Below are 19,946 nucleotides of genomic sequence, written 5' to 3'. Positions count from 1 at the left end.
GCATTATGCTACTTACTCACTGGGGATTAAAAATGTGAACAAAAACGAACGCAGTACCTTCACTCATATGATTTTCAGTATGGTAGGAGAGAGAAAGAGGCATTAATCTCAAACCAAAATCATATCAATGGCCAAGGCCCTGTGGCAGGAGTAAGGAAAGTGAGGTCAAAAAAGAAGGTCAGTATGGGGTATGGAGGGCACAGAGAATAGGGATGGATATGGGACTGGAAACATGGATAGGGGCTACGTCATACTGGTAGACCTTGTGGTCAGTATCCAGAAGTTTGGTCTTTATCCTAAGAGCTTCGGGACGCCATTGTAAGTTTTCAAACAGGTGGGATATATATGTATTAATTTTGAAAGGCTTAATCTTGCCAACACTGTTTGTAATGTTTGTAAATAGACAGCAGGTCCTGTCTATTGGGGAGGAGGAAAAATATTGGTTAGTTTTGGGGGCAGAGTGGATGCATGGAGACAAAGTTTCTAGGTTTTTACAGTTGAGAGGTGATGGTCCCTCAGATTAGGAAAGGAGAGGGAAGTAGATAAATTCAGAAGGCTTTTAGAAAGTTTAGAAAGTTGAATTGACCAGCTTTGATGACCAGGCTTGAAGGTGAGGATGATAAAGTTATCAACTATGACTGAGGTTTCTTCCAACCTTTGCAACTGGATGGATGGTGATGATACTCACTGAGATAAGAAGCTTGGAGGAAGATAGTAAGTCAGATTGGACAAGGGCCACTTGAGAGGCCTTTGAAGAATCCAGGTGGAAATATACAGGGAACAAAATACGTAGGTTTAAATATATAGATTTAAAGCTCAGAGGAACAGCATGAGCTGGGGATACACATCTTGTCTATATTATTAAAACTATTGGTCTTAAAGCTACGGTCTTAGGTGAGATTGCTCAGGGATGGTAGATTGAGTAGGAAGATAAGGTGACCTATGCCTGAGTCTTAAGGATTCTCAGTCTTTAGTAGCTGGGTAAAGGGAAGGGAGAGTGAGTTATCATGGAAGACAGGAAAGGAGCTACCAAAGAGGCAGGAAGGAAAGCAGGAGAATATTTTAACACAGAAGCTAAAGGAAGAGTATGTTTCAAAAGGATGCAATAGTCAACAGTGTCAAAGGTTGATGAATAGTCAAGAAGTTATGGAGGATATTGATGATAACACCAGATCTGTTTTGGTGTTGCGATTGCCCCAGAGACTAGGTTGAGTAACGAGTGGGAGATAAGAAAATGGAGGCTGTTGAGTGTAGAAAATTCTTTCAGGATGTGCATATAAACATTTGTGGTTATATTTACATAAATGCTTAATAATCCATAAAAAGGATTCCTTATTAGTCTGTGTGCATTATGGAATGTACATTTTCAGCACCTAACTGGTCTTTTCATATTTCAGTTTTTAGCAACCACAAACTTTATGTGTGTGTGTGTGTGTGTGTTTTTTTTTAAGCCTACAGCACCAAATATCCCCAGGCAGTCTCCCATCTAAGTACTAACCAGGCCTGACCTGCTTAGCTTAGCTTCTGAGATCAGATGAGATCAAGTATGTTCAGGGTGCTATGGCTGCAGACTATTTGGCCTTTGTGATCTTTACCACAAAAGAAATATTTCCCACCCTCAATGTTCATATGATTTTAATAAATGATTCTGAGAAAATGTGGGTGGTCTCCTATACACAGCAGTAGCTAGGAATAGGACATTGCGGTACAATTTCCAACTTAAGACAATGAATTGTTATGAAACCTCAATTATTGCTTCTGTTTTTCTTTTACATAAAGAAAAGTCTTTTAAGGATGTGCCTGTCCTTCCTGACTTCTGGAGTGGTGTATAATTTTGGGTGTGCCTCCCTTTTCTCCTTTCTTTAATTTCCCTCTTTCTCCTATATTAAATGGCTCTATGGAAGAAAGCTGAAACTGGATCCCTTCCTTACACCTTATACAAAAATTAATTCAAGATGGATTAAAGACTTAAACATTAGACCTAAAACCATAAAAACCCTAGAAGAAAACCTAGGCATTACCATTCAGGACATAGGCATGGGCAAGGACTTCATGTCTAAAACACCAAAAGCAATGGCAACAAAAGTCAAAATTGACAAATGGGATCTAATTAAACTAAAGAGCTTCTGCACAGCAGAAGAAACTACCATCAGAGTGAACAGGCAACCTACAAAATGGGAGAAAATTTTCGCAACCTACTCATCTGACAAAGGGCTAATATCCAGAATCTACAATGAACTCCAACAAATTTACAAGAAAAAAACAACCCCATCAAAAAGTGGGCATAGGATATGAACAGACACTTCTCAAAAGAAGACATTTATGCAGCCAAAAGACACATGAAAAAATGCTCACCATCACTGGCCATCAGAGAAATGCAAATGCAAAATGCAAAGAGAAATGCAAAAAAATGCAAATCTCACACCAGTTAGAATGGCAATCATTAAAAAGTCAGGAAACAACAGGTGCTGGAGAGGATGTGGAGAAATAGGAACACTTTTACACTGTTGGTGGGACTGTAAACTAGTTCAACTATTGTGGAAGTCAGTGTGGCAATTCCTCAGGGATCTAGAACTAGAAATACCATTCGACCCAGCCATCCCATTACTGGGTATATACCCAAAGGACTATAAATCATGCTGCTATAAAGACACATGCACACGTATGTTTATTGCGGCACTATTCACAATAGCAAAGACTTGGAACCATCCCAAATGTCCAACAATGATAGACTGGATTAAGAAAATGTGGCATATATACACCATGGAATACTATGCAGCCATAAAAAATGATGAGTTCATGTCCTTTGTAGGGACATGGATGAAATTGGAAATCATCATTCTCAGTAAACTATCGCAAGGACAAAAAACCAAACACCACATGTTCTCACTCATAGGTGGGAATTGAACAATGAGAACACATGGACACAGGAAGGGGAACATCACACTCTGGGGACTCTTGTGGGGTGGGGGGACGGGGGAGGGACAGCATTAGGAGATATACCTAATGCTAAATGACGAGTTAATGGGTGTAGCACACCAACATGGCACATGTATACATATGTAACTAACCTGCACATTGTGCACATGTACCCTAAAACTTAAAGTATAATAATTAAAAAAAAATCATGAGAATATGTGAAGAGGAAAATTGGAGAAATTAGCTTTAATTAAAACTTAATTGCTTCTATTTAGCATTTTTTCTGTCCACAAGGAATTTCTTTAACAATAGTTTTCAATATTCTTATTTGTTTATCATCTAATAAACCACTTCTAAAGCAGTTGATTATATTCTTAGAATTCCTGGAACAAGGCACTTATGGGATAATGTAATTACCTGAAATAAATCTAACACAACATTTAAGACAGTTCTTGTCTTTACAAAAATTACATATTATATACATGCAGTATACAATACACAATAAAGGTTTAAATTACTTGCTGATGTATTTTGGGGGGCTATTCTAGTTTCTCCTTCAAAGGGACCTCAAATCTTTTTGGGAAACAGATCTAGAATTTGATTTATTTTTCCATGTTTTACCTTAGTGTTCTGAATTGTGTTTGTTGCTGCATTATTTTTAATATTTCCAAATTATTCCTCACCTTTGTTGACTTTGTTATCTTTAACTATGTCAAACTAGAAGCATATTTGTGCATAGACTTTGAAAAAATAGCTTTACTTAAACCTTTCAACTACAAGTTCTGACTGTATTTATCCTGGTCTAAGATCACATCTCTTGCAGTTTCCAGGATTGTTGTTAACCTAATTGTTGAGAATCATATACAACTTAATGGCCCTTGCTCTTAATAAAAGTTAAATTATTGTGAAAAATATATATTTTTTTCTTTCAGAGACATTTGATATGAACATTAATAAGAATAAGAATACATAATCATATCATTTCAAAGTTATTTACTTTTTTTTGTTTTTGCAGGTCCTGACACTAAACTAATGCAGAATAGTGGTAAGACAAAGTTTAAAAGGACAAGCATTGATAGATTGATGAACACTCTAGTACTATGGGTAAGTTACAAAACTAGGCAATATCACTAGTCATTGTTATCTTATTTACTGTATCTTGCTGGGAATTCTTTAAGAAGCCTACGTTCTCCTTGTGGAGTTTGTTTTTGGGGATTTTACATTTGAGGCTCAGTTACACTGCCTTCTATTTTCTAGATTATGCTAATTTCTCAACCAGTGGTAGAATTTATCATGAGAGGTAGGTTAGTGTTTATCGAAGTATTGATGGTCTTGCAAATTCCCCATATCCCAGGGATTTGTTTTTGGAAAACCAAACATAGTTTTTAAGGCAGTTTGGTGTTTTTGTTGTCTTACTTTTTTTCAGATCCTCTATACATAGCTTATGGTGGGCAGGGCTGGCTTCATGGGTGTGTGATCTGTGTAACCACACAGGGCCCCACACTCAGAGGGCCTTATGTTTGGTTTATTCAACTTCTGTTGCCATCTAGAAATTCTTAATACTTTTAGAACAGAAGGTCCCACATTTTCATTTTGCACTGAACCCTGCAAATTATGTAGGTGGTTCTGGTTATAAATCCTTTGAGCCCCACCTCACAATTCTCCTTCACAGAGGCTTCTAACCTCCTTAGCTCATGATTATCTTTCTCTTACGAATTTTTTTTTTACTTCTGATTCTTTTGAAATGATCTTCTCTACTACCCATTTACCGAAAACATTCAGATATTCCTTACATTCCATCCTTTTGTCAGTTAATCCTGTGCTACCTCATACTATTGATATAATATCTAGTCTTTGTGTAATACTGCTTTGTCTGCTTATATAGGGGTAAAGTTCAAAGACAGCCACTTTAAAATATAAAGACTGTGACTTCAAACCATGTTTTCCCATGTACCCTATCACAGGCTCACAATCATAAAGAATCTGAGCTCAATATGTATTTGCTTATCTGATATGTAACAGTTGGACTCTGAATAAGGAAAGAAGGAAATTAGCACTTGCTGTGCACAAAATATTGGCCAGGCTCTGTGTTTTACTTTCAGTATCACCTGCAGACCTGGGGTTTTCTGCAGCAATACCAGTCACCTTCATACAGAGCCTATGAGGCCAAGAAGACATGCCCGTAAGGGCCTGTCACCCCTCTGCCCCTCAGGAATTTCTCATTTAAATAGCCCTGACTCCACTTCAGGGCATGCAGGGTGTGTCTACCCACCACAGAGCAAACTGACCCAATCTTTCATACTAGAAAATAGGATGATCCACTGGGGAGTTATAAGCCAAATCAATTCTTAAATTATGGCATTTAATGTATTTTACATTAAATTTTAATGCTCTAAAGTCATTATGTTTAATTAATTTGTAGTCTCAGCCATTAAAGAAGATACTATAATAAGGTACCAAAGTCATAGAATTTTTGGGGATTCACAGTCCTACTTTTCTCTCATACATGGTTTTCTAATATACTTTAAATCAGGCTTTTCCCAATCTTTTCTTCTTACACACCTATTCTTACATGCCCATATTATGGAATAAAGAAGAAAGCAGCTCTAGAATTTCTGAATATTCTTTCTTGGAAGAAAAAGGAAATAGAGGAAAATCCATTTCTGTTCTCTAGCCCTACTCCTCCCTCAACATTGGCTGGTCTCAGCTCCCAACATAGTGTGATACTCAGCTGAACAAAGTTTCCACAACATCTTGTTCAATTCAGGTCTTAACCATGTTCACTGAGTTTGTGGCCTTTCCTTTCCCAGGAAGGGTTTTAGACTCACTGTGGATTGACCTTATTGTCTCTCTAGTTGTTATACCTACAAATATGTGTTTTTCTAATACTTCTACTAATAACCACATAAGAGTCTGCTAATGGTTTTCAAGTTGCTTCCCACATTTTTATCCTAAAAGTAAAGTGTATATGTCATGAAGTATTTTAATTATCCTTATATTTCTTGTTGATCTCAAGTAACGATTGTACAGCCAGATCTATAGCCAAGAGACTTGATTAGTATGAAATTGTTCTTTATCACTGATATTTTCTTTTGCATTTATGCCTTGGGTGGCCATATAATTTATCATCCAAACAGGACACCTTTGAAGGTGAAATGCAACATTATTACTATTACATCCACAATAGTTGTAAACTGGGGCCATCCAGGGCAAATCAGTGCATATGGTCTCCTTTAATTAAGCCACCTAAATATATGTACTTACCACAAATTGAGGATGTGAAGTTGTTAACTATGTGAACATAGACAAGTTACATAGTCTTTATTGTGCTTCCATTTTACTTTGTTTTTAAACTGTAAAGTGGGGATAATGACTGTTCCCATCTTAGAGAGTCGATGGGCAAATTCAGTGAGAAAATGTATGTAAAATATTTAGCTGAGTTCCTGACATAATTCATATGATTAATGGTAAGAAGAGGTTTGCATACTTGCTTTTCAAATGACTATTTCTTGGAGTTAGACGCATAATTAGATCACGTTGATATGACTGATTTTGGGTTCAGGTTAACCTTAACCAGACTTCTATCTTATTTCAGATTTTTGGGTTTCTGATATGCTTGGGAATTATTCTTGCAATAGGAAATTCAATCTGGGAGAGTCAAACTGGGGACCAATTCAGAACTTTCCTCTTTTGGAATGAAGGAGAGAAGAGCTCTGTGTTCTCCGGATTCTTAACATTCTGGTCGTATATTATTATTCTCAATACAGTTGTACCCATTTCCTTATATGTGAGGTAAGATGAGAGTTAATATTTTAATGAAATAGTTTCATCAAAACCTTTGTTTCCAATATTGTTTGTTTTAAAGTTTCAGCAGTGCAATAGATGTCTTGCTCTTAACTGCTTATGATCTGCAACATCTGTTACAAATGGGACAGCTTAGCTGTTTAATCTGTTTAACTTTTATGTTTTCAAATTACAATAAATGCGGTTTTCTTCTTGATTTGATTTGGTTTCTTAGAAATGTTTTTCTTTGTAAGACATGGACTACAATATAATCTTATATAACCTGATCAATTAGAATTGGGTTAATTTTGAGTAAGAAAAGGAAGAACATTGGGGAGATCTATAGAGAGGGTGCCTCTTTGCCACTAGACTGGCTCTATAGATACATGGATTCAGGTCCTGTTCTACCACTTACTAGCTCCATAACCTTGGGCAAGTAACTTCCTCTTCTAGTGCCTCAGTTCCCTCATTTTAAAAATGAAGAAAATGATAGTTCTACCTCATTGGATTGTATGAGGAGTGAATACATGCCTATAAAGCTCTAAGAATTCCTGACACATTATAAAAGCTTAACGAGTATTAGCTTTTCCTATTATTAGTAACTGTAAGTATGTACATAAAGCAGTTAAAATATAGTAGGTGGTGCTAGTCCATTGTAAGATAAGAAGTATGATTTATAACTTCTACTACAATTTGATCTGTCAGGATCAGATTTGGTCCCATAAATTAGAGCTAAGGTGGTCTCTCTTTTTGCCTCTCTGTCTGTCTACACACACAAACAGAACACACACACACACACACACCTCTTTATTTATATACATGTGTATGCATATATGTGTGTGTGTGTGTGTGTGTGTGTGTGTGTGTGTGTGTGTGTGTGTGTATTTGATAAAGCTTAGAAATTGGCCCTAGAATCTGTACCTGGGACATTTTTGATCCTAATCCTAACAAGGCTGAGCCAGACTGTCCCCAAAACGTTGGAGCTAAGATGGGACTTGGTTGGTTGACAGTTCTCATCATCAGTGCTTTAACAATACACACAATCATCAGCTCTAAATCCACTTATTTTTATGAATCCCTTTTTGTCTCTCTTCAAAAACCTAGCTATGATGAAGCAAGGGAAGTTTAATGCACAAAATCCACCCTTGTTTTGGATAGTGGTCAGGAAACTGAAATGCCAAGTTGTGGGAAATTGACTTGAAGTAGTGGCATGTGGCCACAATACCACAAATTGCTTTGGGCCCTCTGGAGCTGTGGTCAGAGAGGGCTCTATTTAAACTATATCCTGCTGGCTCATCTTTGATTCTGAGGACCTCTCATGCTTGTATCCAATTATAAAGTCTGTAGTAAATCCTGCTCTTTGCCGGAAGAGCTACAGTCAGCTTTTATAGCATTCCTTTATGTCCTAAATGAATAATAAATGTGCATAGTGGCTTTCCATCCGCACATGTGCAGTTTCATATGTCCTCACGAAGGAAGTATATTCTGTATACATTCTTTCTTTGAAATACGTTGGCATTTTCATTTAATGATTTGAAAGATTGATTTTTTTTAAGAGACCAAAGGTAGATTCTCAGGTTGGCATTCCTTATACTTCTAATGTGCCATGGTACATTAGACAGAAAACGTATTTATAATTGTCCAAACCCAGTTTCTGGTCTTGGTACTGCCACTAATAGCTGGGTGACCTTGGAGAAAGTGCTTGGCTTCTCTGTGCCTTAGTTTGCTTGTCAAATATGTACTTCCCCATAAAATAAGGGGATTAAAAGAATTAATTTCTGAGTTACTTTATCCTCCAAATAATATCACCTTACCTTTAGATAACATTATAAATATATATTTGATATCAGTATAACACTTTATCACTTAAAAACTACTTTCTTATGCATTCTTTCTTATAATTTTCAAAATTACTGGTGTTCTATAATATACCATAAAATATGATACCTTAAAACTCTATGAATACTTTTCTCTTTTTTTAGCCTTTTATATTTTACACTTCCACATACTTTATCTCATTTATGTTGCCCAACAATCTTATGAAGTAGGATTTGCTGAGCTGCTTTCAAAATGGGATGAGAGGATTTGCTCAGGATCATGAGCTAATGAGGGGCAGAAGTCTTCTGAGAGTTGGGACAGTGTTTTCCTCTATCCCTAAGCTATGTATGATTTATTACTCAGTGAAGAAATCAAAAGAAAAAAAAAGAGTCTAGAGTTCTGTCCTTGTTGTTAGGCATATTGATGAAGATAAATGAGAGCTTTTCTCTTACCAAATAAGTACAGTGATTCTGATCTTAACTCGAGGGAAAAAGCATTCCAAGGAATTTCAGGTTACTCAGTCCTAAAGATTGAGACATAGAAAAAGAGAACTCCCAGGTATTTCTGTCCGGAATGATGAATACCTTCTGCCAAAGCTTCTATTAGGCTTTAGAATATGTACAAAGAGTAAATTAGTGCCATATATCACTTGAGGATAGAAGTTCAGTATTTGCTTTGAATGGTTAACAATTCCAGATGAGCAAAGGACACTTATTTTTGTAGGATATTTCTATGTTGTCAATTTGTTTATCTGTTGTGTTAAGGCGTACCCCGCTACAGTTTTTTTTAATACATAATCTTAAGAAATGCAGCCATTGTTTTCCCAAGGAATTAGCTTTTGAGTGTTCTTTCCAAAGCAATAGGAATTCATTTCTATGTTGCTTGTTTTGCCCAAGACTGGGTGAAATTATAAGCTCTGTTCTGTGAGTATTCAGGCAGAAAACACTAAGTGGCTGGATTATGTTAACTCTGAATATTTTTCTCCTTTTCTCTGCTATTGTAAAAGAAAGAGCTGAATGTTCCACTGTGACTCTTCTGAATCCTCTTTTCCCAAACAAAAATGATGCCCATTTTCTCTTCAGACTTTTAAGTTCTAGGAATTTGAATAAATTTTGAATACTTCCACTGGATTATACTATAACACAACAATCAAATTCTGTTTCATTCACTTTGGTTTAAGATTACAGGGAGCTACTAGACTTTCAGATAAATAAAAAACTTCATGATTTGTATTGTGACCCTCATAATGCAATTCTTAAGGCCTGGTCTGCGCTGGCTTTCCCAAATCCCTGAGTTCTTGTCTTGGCTCTGTGGCTAATTGTTGATGTGACCTTGGGTTAGTCACTTTATCTCTCTAAGTCTTAATGTCCCTATTGGTGAAATTAGAGTCTAAAGAGTTAAAATTCATACACTCAAGACTTATTGACTGCCTCTGATGGGCAAGACACTACCCCAGCCCATTGTAAGTGCTAATGCTTTTTGAGTGAAAAGAATAAGGAAAATAAAGCTGAATCAGACCAGCTAGCAAGGAATTTACATGGAGGGTGGGGGTGGGGTGGGATGCAGAAGAGTAAACCATATATGAAAATATATAAATAAATAAAGAATGTGAGTTATGTATCTTAATGTCATATCATACTCTACATAGTCACAGTGTAATTTCAGGGAGAAAAAAACTGCTACCATCCAAATAGTTAAAAAATGAATTGGCGCCATACCTCTTCTGGGGAGGGAAACATAGGTATGTCATATACTTTTAGAACTTGAAGCATACAATTTATAACCAGAAAGGATTTGGGTGTCATCTAGCCCAACTTTCTCACTTTACAGATGAGAAAAACCAAGGATTAATTTCCACTAAGATCAGAAATAAGCTATGGTTCCTGCTATTACCATAACTATTTTCTACTGTTCTGGATATCCTTGTAAATTACAAAGACATGAAACTGAAATATCCATGAATAAAATAAGACATGAAACTGAAATAAATCTATTAGAAAGGAAGAACACAGACAATAATATGATTATAAATCTAGTCAATCCATAAGAATAATCTGTAAAACTTTCAGTAGGACAATTTGGTTGTGTCTGATTATGAAAGTAACATTAAAAAAATTAAAAGCTTTCTTTTAGGACAATAACAATTTAAAAACTTATCCTATCAGTAAAAAGTTTTACATTCTGCCCTTTGTATCCGTGAGTTTTGTATCTATGGACTCTACCAACCATAGATGGAAAATATTTGGGGAAAAAAAAAGGATGCTTGTGTCTGTACTGAACATGTTCAGAGTTTTTTTCTTGTCATTATTCCCTAAACAATACAGTATAACAACTATTGACATAGCATTTACATTGTATTAGATATTATAAGTAATCTAGAGATGACTTAAGGTATGCAAAAAAGTTATGGATAGGCTATATGCAAATACTCTGCCGTTTTATGTAAGGGACTTGAGCATCCTCAGATTGGGAGTCCTGTAACCAGTCCCCCACAGATTCAAGGGACAACTGTGATGTTCAAGAACAAATCTATAAGACTATGGTATGAATCTATGTGAAAAAGCAAAACTAAACTAAACTAAAATTTGTTACTAATTGAGGTACTTTAAAAAATGGAATTCCTAAAAAGATTTGACCTTCTCCTTGAAGTTGTATTTAAGTTTATAAAATATCAGTTCTTTTCAAATAATTAAGAATTTAACATAGACCTAATCAAAATCTCAAATAAACTTTGTACAAAAATTAATACATTGATTCAAATGTTTACTTAGATGAATACATTGATTCTATCAGGAAAAATAAATGGGTGATTATAGTTAAGAATTTTTGAAGAGGAAGAGAATAAAGGTGATTTTGTTTCTTCTATGTATTGCCAGTTATTATAAAGCTACAATAATGAAAACAGATGTATTAAGTGTCATATCAATGAATAAAATTGAAATCCATAAATCAGATGCTAGTGAGTAAAATGATTTATTTGTGACACTGAAAGCATCCCAGCTTAATGGAGAAAGGATTGATTGTTCAACAAATGGTGATGTAAAATCTTCTTGTTTGGAAAACTTGAAATTTTCTTCTCATATGTACATCAAACTTTCAATTTCAATCAAAAATTTCAATTGGGATAAGGAATTAAATAAGGAAAATATCAATAAAAACAAAAATATAGATGTCTGTATATATAATCTTGGCATAGAGAAGACATATCTAAACAAAACTACAAAAACAGAAAGTATAAACTTTTGATAAATTTGATCCTTTAGAAAGAGAAAACTCATATTGAAAAACTAGAAACAAAATGAAAAGACAGCCAGCTGTGGTGGTGCATGCAGTCCCAGCTACTCTAGAGGCAGAGGTGGGAGGATCGCTTGAGCTCAGGAATTTGAGGCCAACCTGGGCAACATAGCAAGACCCCGTCTCTTAAAAAAAAAAAAAAAGGACAACTGGCCAGGTGTGGTGGGTCACACCTATAATCCCAGCACTTTGGGAGGCCGAGGCGGGTGGATCACCTGAGGGCAGTAGTTCGAGACCAGCCCGAGCAACTTGGTGAAACCCCGTCTCTACTAAAAATACAAAAATTAGCTGGGCATGGTGGAGCATGCCTGTAATCCCAGCTACTTGGGAGGCTGAGGTGGGAGAATTGCTTGAACTAGGGAGGCGGAAGTTGCAGCGAGCTGAGATTGCACCGTTGCACTCCAGCTTAGGCAACAAGAGCGGAACTCTGTCTCAAAAAAAAAAAAAAAAATACAAATGATAAATTGGATAAAATATTTGCATTGTTTTTTGACAGAATTAATAGACTTAATAACTATAGAATTCTTACAAATCACTAATAAATACACTGATATCAGAATAGGAAAAATAAAATAGGCAGATACAATTAGATAGTTCTAAGAAGAAATGTCACTGGCCAATAAAATTTGAAAAAAGTGTTAAACTCATTGATAAATGCAGTGAACAGTAGTGACATACCTTTTAAATTTGCATGTGGTGAAAGATAATTCTTAATAAGCTGATGGTAGAAACTTATGTTGCTATGACGTTTTTGGAAATTAGTTTGGCATTATGTATGACATTGAGCATTGAGAGAGTTCATACACTTTGCCATAAAAATTCTGCTTCTGGAGCTGGGAAGTCATAAATGATGACTAGAATGTAATCAAAATTATATTAATAATTATTGTAATAATTAATGTAATTATGTAATTAGAATGTGACGCAACACTCTTTTCATGGTAAATGGGAAGAGTGGTATGACAACACATCCTGTTTTCAGTCAGTATTTGTTATGGTTTGGTTCTGCTTCATGGAAATACTATTTTCTATCTCTTTTGGCAAAGTGAAGCCACATCAAACAATGTATTGGAGAGAAAGTTCTCAATAGCACATTTCTTTAGATCAGACATAAGACAAACATCTTCAATAATCATTAGTTTCCCCTACCACAGGGTTCCCTAACTCCCAGGCCACAGACCTGAGCTCTGCCTCCTGTCAGATCAGTGGCAGCTGCATTAGATTCTCAAAGGAGTGCAAATCCTATTTTGAACTGCGCAGCAGTTTATGTATTGCAATGTAAGAATAGAAATAAAGTGCACATTGAATGTAATGTGCTTGAATCATCCTGAAACCATCCCCCTTCCCCTGATCTGTGGAAAAGTGTCTTCCACAAAACTGGTCCCCGGTGACGAAAAGGTGGGGGACCACTGCCATATCTTATAGGAGGAGACACAAAATAATACGCTACACACAAAATCTCCACTGGGCCTGTTTAATGTAGAAAACCATGAAACATTCCCTAAAGCTTTATCCTAAGCTGACTTATTGTTTTATGGTGTTGTAGGAAATGACTTGGAAAGGTTTATAAACAGACTCTGTTGAGAAGCTTCTGAAGATCACTGGGACTTAGGGACACAGCATCCACATTTTCCTCTAACCCCTGAAGACTTTGGCAGACTTCTTATTTTGGCAAAATATTGTATGTTCTGAAATTAATGGAACATTTCTTTTTTTTTTTTCCATTTTAATGGATGACAGTGTGGAAGTAATTCGTCTAGGACACAGTTATTTTATAAACTGGGACCGGAAGATGTATTATTCTCGAAAAGCAATACCTGCAGAGGCTCGAACGACCACGCTCAATGAGGAACTGGGGCAGATTGAGTACATTTTCTCTGACAAAACGGGTACCCTCACTCAAAACATCATGACCTTTAAAAGATGTTCCATTAATGGGAGAATCTATGGTAAGAGAAACAGTTCCTTTCTCTAAACGATATTGTTAACAATTTCTTGAATAACTGACCCCATTAAAAAAAATTTTAAAATCCAAAACAATTGCTGGCTTTCTTATTAATATGGGCACCGTCAGCATCTACCATATAGATGCTGGTATGCTTGGCAGACAATAAATTCTCACTAAATATGTATTGGATAAATGTTGAGTAATTTAGATGAAACTTTGGATTTATTGCCATTCATGGATAGAGAAGAGGGTTAGATATGATACTCTCTGAAGTTCCTTTCAGTGCTCTGTGTGATTCTTTTTTATTATTATAGTACTTTAAGTTCTGGGATACATGTGCAGGACGTGCAAGTTTGTTACATAGGTATACATGTACCATGGTGGTTTGCTGTACCCATCAACCCATTGTCTACATTAGGTACTTCTCCTAATGCCATCCTTCCCCTAGCCTCCCACATCCCAACACTCCCTGGTGTGTGACGTCCCCCTCCCTGTGTCCATGTATTCTCATTGTTCAGCTCCCACTTATGAGTTAGAATATGTGGTGTTTGGTTTTCTGTTCCTGTGTTAGTTTGCTGAGAATGATGGTTTCCAGCCTCACCCATGTCTCTGCAAAGGACATGAATTCATCCTTTTTTATGGCTGCATAGTATTTCATGGTGTATATGTGTCATATTTTCTTTATCCAGTCTATCATTGATGGGCATTTGGGTTGGTTTCAAGTCTTTGCTATTGTGAATAGTGCTGCAATAAACGTATGTGTGCATGTGTCTTTACAGTAGAATGATTTGTAATCCTTTGGGTATATACCCAGTAATGGAATTGCTGGGTCAAATGGTATTTCTGGTTTAGATCCTTGAGGAATTGCCACACTGTCTTCCACAATGGTTGAACTAATTTACATTCCCACCAACAGTGTAAAAGTGTTCCTGTTTCTCCACATCCTCTCCAGCATGTGTTGTTTCCTGACTTTTTAATGATTGCCATTCTAACTGGTGTGAGATGGTATCTCATTGTGGTTTTGATTTGCATTTCTCTAATGACCAGTGATGATGAGCTTTTTTTAATATGTTTGCTGGCCGCATAAATGTCTTCTTTTGAGAAGTGTCTGTTCATATCCTTTGCCCACTTTTTGATGGGGTTGTTTGTTTTTATCTTGTAAATTTGTTTAAGTTCCTTGTAGATTCTGGATATTAGTCCTTTGTCAGATGGATAGATTGAAAGTATTTTCTCCCATTTTGTAGGTTGCCTGTTCACTCTGATGATAGTTTCTTTTGCTGTGCAGAAGCTCTTTAGTTTAATTAGGTCCCATTTGTCAATTTTGGCTTCTGTTGCCATTGCTTTTGGTGTTTTAGTCATGAAGTCTTTGCCCATGCCTATGTCCTGAATGGCATTGCCTAGGTTTTCTTCTAGGTTTTTATGGCTTTAGGTCTTATGTTTAAGTTTTTAATCCATCTTGAGTTAATTTTTGTATAAGGTGTAAGGAAAGGGTCCAGTTTCAGTTTTCTGCATATGGCTAGCCAGTTTTCCCAACACCATTTATTAAATAGGGAATCCTTTCCCCATTGCTTGTTTTTGTCAGGTTTGTCAAAGATCAGATGGTTGTAGGTGTGTGGTGTTATTTCTGAGGCCTCTGTTCTGTTCAATTGGTCTATATATCTCTTTTGGTAGCAGTACCATGCTGTTTTGGTTGCTGTAGCCTTGTGGTATAGTTTGAAGTCAGGTAGTGTAATGCCTCCAGCTTTGTTCTTTTTGCTTAGGATTGTCTTGGCTATATGGGCTCTTTTTTGGTTCCATATGAAATTTAAAGTAGTTTTTTCTAATTTTGTGAAGAAAGTCAATGGTAGCTTGATGGGGATAGCACTGAATCTATAAATTACTTTGGGCAGCATGGCCATTTTCACAATATTGATTCTTCCTATCTATGAGCATGGGATGTTTTCCCATTGTTTGTGTCCTCTCTCATGTTCTAGAACAGTGTTTTGTAGCTCTCCTTGAAAAGGAGAACTACATTCCTTGTTCACTGTATTTCTAGGTATTTTATTCTCTTTGTAGCTATTGTGAATGGGAGTTCACTCATCATTTGGCTCTCTGTTTGTCTATTATTGGTATATAGGAATGCTTGTGATTTTTGCACATTGATTTTGTATCATGAGACTTTGCTGAAGTTGCTTATCAGCTTAAGGAGATTTGGGGCTGAGACAATGGGGTTTTCTAAATATGCAATCATGTCATCTGCAAACAGAGACAATTTGATTTCCTCTCTTCCTATCTGAATACCTTTATTTCGTTCTCTTGCCTGATTGCCCTGGTCAGAACTTCCAATACTATGTTGAACAGAAGTGGCGAGAGAGAGCATCCTTGTCTTGTGCTGGTTTTCAAAGGGAATGCTTCCAGCTTTTGCTCATTCGGTATGATATTGGCTGTGGGTTTGTCATAAATAGCTCTTATTATTTTGAGATACATTCCCTCAATACCTAGTTTATTGAGAGTTTTTAGCATGAAGGGGTGCTGAATTTTATCAAAGGCCTTTTCGGCATCTATTGAGATAATCGTGGTTTTTATCATTGGTTCTGTTTATGTGATGGATTATATTTATTGGTTTGCATATGTTGAACCACCTTACATCCCAGGGATGAAGCCAACTTGATCGTGGTAGATAAGCTTTTTGACGTGCTGCTGGATTTGGTTTGCCAGTATTTTATTGAGGATTTTCACATTGATGTTCGTCAGGAATATTGGCCTGAAATTTTCTTTTTTTGTTGTGTCTCTTCCCAGTTTTGGTATCAGGATGAGGCTGGCCTGATAAAATGAGTTAGGGAAGAGTTTCTTGTTTTCTATTGTTTGGAATAGTTTCAGAAGGAATGGTACCAGCTCCTCTTTGTATTTCTGGTACATTTCAGCTGTGAATCTCTCTGGCCTTGGGCTTTTTTTGTTGGCAGGCTATTAATTACTGCCTCAATTTCAGAACTTGTTATTGGTCTATTTAGGGATTTGACTTCTTCCTGGTTTAGTCTTGGGAGGTTGTATGTGTCCAGGAATGTATCCATTTCTTCTAGATTTTCTAGTTTATTTGCATAGAGGTGTTTATAGTATTATCTCATGGTAGTTTTATTTCTGTGGGATCAGTGGTGATATCCCCTTTATAATTTTTTATTGTGTCTATTTGATTCTTCTCTCTTTTCTTCTTTATTATTCTGGCTAGTGGTCTGTCTATTTTGTTAATCTTTTCAAAAAACCAGCTCCTGGACTCATTGATTTTTTGAAGGGTTTTTCGTGTCTCTATCTCCTTCCATTCTGTTTGGATCTTAGTTATTTCTTGTCTTCTGCTACCTTTTGAATTTGTTTGCTCTTTCTTCTCTAGTTATTTTAATTGTGATGTTAGGATGTCAATTTTAGATCTTTCCAGCTTTCTCCTGTAGGCATTTGTTGCTATAAATTTCCCTCTAAACACTGCTTTATCTGTGTCCCAGAGATTCTGGTACATCATTTCTTTGTTCTCATTGGTTTCAAAGAACTTATTTATTTCTGCCTTTATTTTGTTATTTACCCAGTAGTCATTCAGGAGCAAGTTGTTCAGTTTCCATGTAGTTGTGTGGTTTTGAGTGAGTTTCTTAACCCTGAGTTCTACTTTGATTGTGCTGTGGTCTGAGAGACTGTTTGTTGTGATTTCCATTCTTTTGCATTTGCTGAGGAGTGTTTTACTTCCAATTATGTGGTCAGGTTTAGAATAAATGCAATGTGGTGCTGAGAAGAATGTATATTCTGTTGATTTGGGGTGGAGAGTTCTGTAGATGTCTATTAGGTCCGCTTGGTCCAGAGTTGAGTTCAAGTGCTGAATATCCTTGTTAATTTTCTGTCTCGTTGATCTGTCTAATATTGACAATGAGGTGTTAAAGTCTCCCACTATAATTGTGTGGTAGTCTAAGTCTGTTTGTGGGTCTCTAAGAACTTGCTTTATGAATCTGGGTTCTCCTGTATTGGATGCATATATATTTAGGATAGTTAACTCTTCTTGTTGCATTGATCCCTTTACCATTATGTAATGCCCTTCTTTGTCTCTTTTGGTCTTTGTTGGTTTAAAGTCTGTTTTTTCAGAGACTAGGATTGCAACCCCTGCTTTTTTTTGCTTTCCATTTGTTTGGTAAATATTCCTCCATCCCTTTATTTTGAGCCTATGTGTGTCTTTGCATATGAGATGGGTCTCCTGAATACAGCACACCAATGGGTCTTGACTCTATGCAATTTGCCAGTGTGTCTTTTAATTGGGGCATTTAGCCCATTTACATTTAAGGTTAATATTGTTATGTGTGAATTTGATCCTGTCATTATGATGCTAGCTGGTCATTTTGCCCATTAGTTGATGCAGTTTCTTCATAGTATCGGTGGTCTTTACAATTTGGTATGTTTTTGTAGTGGCTGTTATGGGTTTTTCCTTTCCGTATTTAGTGCTTCTTTCAGGAGCTCTTGTAAGGCAGGCCTGCTGGTGACAAAAATCTCTCAACATTTCCTTGTCTGTAAAGGAGTTTATTTCTTCTTCGCTTATGAAGCTTAGTTTGGCTGGATATGAAATTCTGGGTTGAAAATTCTTTACTTTAAGACTGTTGAACATTGACCCTCAATCTCTTCTGGCTTGTAGAGTTTCTGCAGAGAGATCCACTGTTTGTCTGATGGGCTTCCCTTTGTGGGTAACCTGACCTTTTTCTCTGGCTGTGCTTAACATTTTTTCCTTCATTTCAACCTTGATGAATCTGATGAGTATGTGTCTTGGAGTTGCTCTTCTCGAGGAGTATCTTTGTGGTGTTCTCTGTATTTTCTGAATTTGAATGTTGGCCTGCCTCGCTAGGTTGGGGAAGTTCTCCTGGATAATATCCTGAAGAGTGTTTTCCAACTTGGTTCCATTCTCCCCATCACTTTCAGGTACACCAATGAAACGTAGGTTTGGTCTTTTCACATAGTCCCATATTTCTTGGGGCTTTGTTCGTTCCTTTTCATTCTTTTTTCTCTAATCTTTTCTTCATGCTTTATTTCATTAAGTTGATCTTCAGTCTCTCTGATATCCTTTCTTCCACTTGATCTATTCAGCTATTGATTCTTGTGTATGCTTCACGAAGTTCTTGTGCTGTGTTTTTCAGCTCCATCAGGTCACTTATGTTCTTCTCCCAACTGGTTATTCTAGCTAGCAATTCATCTAACCTTTTTACAAAGTTCTTAGCTGCCTTGCATTGGGTTAGAACATGTTCCTTTAGCTGGGAGGAGTTTGTTTTTACCCACCTTCTGAAGCCTACTTCTGTCAATTTGTCAAACTCATTCTCTGTCCAGTTTTGTTCCCTTGCTGGTGAGGAGTTGTGATCCTTTGCAGGAGAAGAGGCATTCTGGTTTTTGGAATTTTCAGCCTCTTTGCACTGGTTTTTCCTCATCTTCGTGGATTTATCTACCTTCGGTCTTTGTTGTTGGTGACCTTCGGATGGCGTTTTGTGTGGATGTCCTTTTTGTTGATGTTGATGCTATTCACTTCTGTTTGTTAGTTTTCCTTCTAACAGTCAGGCCCCTCAGCTGCAGGTCTGCTGGAGTTTGCTGGAGGTCCACTCCAGACCCTGTTTGCCTGAGTATCACCAGCAGAGGCTGCAGAACAGCAAAAATTGCTGCCTGTTCTTTCCTCTGGAAGCTTCGTCCCAGAGGGGCACTTGCCAGATGTCAGCCAGGACTCTCCTGTATAAGGTGTCTGTCGACCTCCGCTGGGAGATGTCTCCCAGTCAGGATACACAGGGGTCAGGGACCCACTTGAGGAGGCAGTCTGTCCCTTAGCAGAGCTGGAGCGCTGTGCTGGGAGATCTGCTCTCTTCAGAGCTGGCAGGCAGGAACATATAATTCTGCTGAAGCTGTGCGCACAGCCACCCCTTCCCCCAGGTGCTCTGTCCTAGGGAGATGGGAGTTTTATCTATAAGCCCCTGACTGGGGATGCTGCCATTCTTTCAGAGATGCCCTGCCCGGAGAGGAGGAATCTAGAAAGGCAGTCTGGCTACAGAGGCTTTGCTGAGCTGCGGTGGGCTCCGCCTGGTTTGAACATCCTGGCTTTGTTTACACTGTGAGGGGAAAACTGCCTACTCAAGCCTCCGTAATGGCGAATGCCCCTCCCACCACCAGGTTTGAGCATCCCAGGTCAACTTTGACTGCTGTGCTG

The 19,946-nt window shown here is 37.2% G+C and overlaps 1 protein-coding gene and 1 pseudogene across 9 annotated transcripts in view; one reads left to right on the top strand and one right to left on the bottom strand.

The window, feature by feature from the left end:
* ATP8B4 (ATPase phospholipid transporting 8B4 (putative)) overlaps positions 1 to 19,946 on the top strand; it is a 334,774-nt gene that overhangs the window by 194,523 nt on the left and 120,305 nt on the right. For all 9 annotated transcript variants that reach the window (XR_008513460.2, XM_054531022.2, XM_024232115.3 and 6 more), the window contains 3 exon segments: positions 3,935 to 4,023; positions 6,515 to 6,711; positions 13,555 to 13,763. Coding sequence is in view for 8 of the 9 variants with exons in the window: in XM_054531022.2 (XP_054386997.1) it covers positions 3,935 to 4,023; positions 6,515 to 6,711; positions 13,555 to 13,763 (495 nt within the window). In the remaining variant the exon portion in view is untranslated.
* LOC112129130 (5S ribosomal RNA) lies at positions 1,450 to 1,572 on the bottom strand (annotated as a pseudogene).

The sequence above is a fragment of the Pongo abelii genome, chromosome 16 (assembly GCF_028885655.2).
Source record: "Pongo abelii isolate AG06213 chromosome 16, NHGRI_mPonAbe1-v2.0_pri, whole genome shotgun sequence".
In the NCBI taxonomy this organism is placed as follows: domain Eukaryota; kingdom Metazoa; phylum Chordata; class Mammalia; order Primates; family Hominidae; genus Pongo; species Pongo abelii.
The sequence above is the reverse complement of the archived record's forward strand: the minus strand, read 5'-3'. Positions and strand labels throughout refer to the sequence as shown.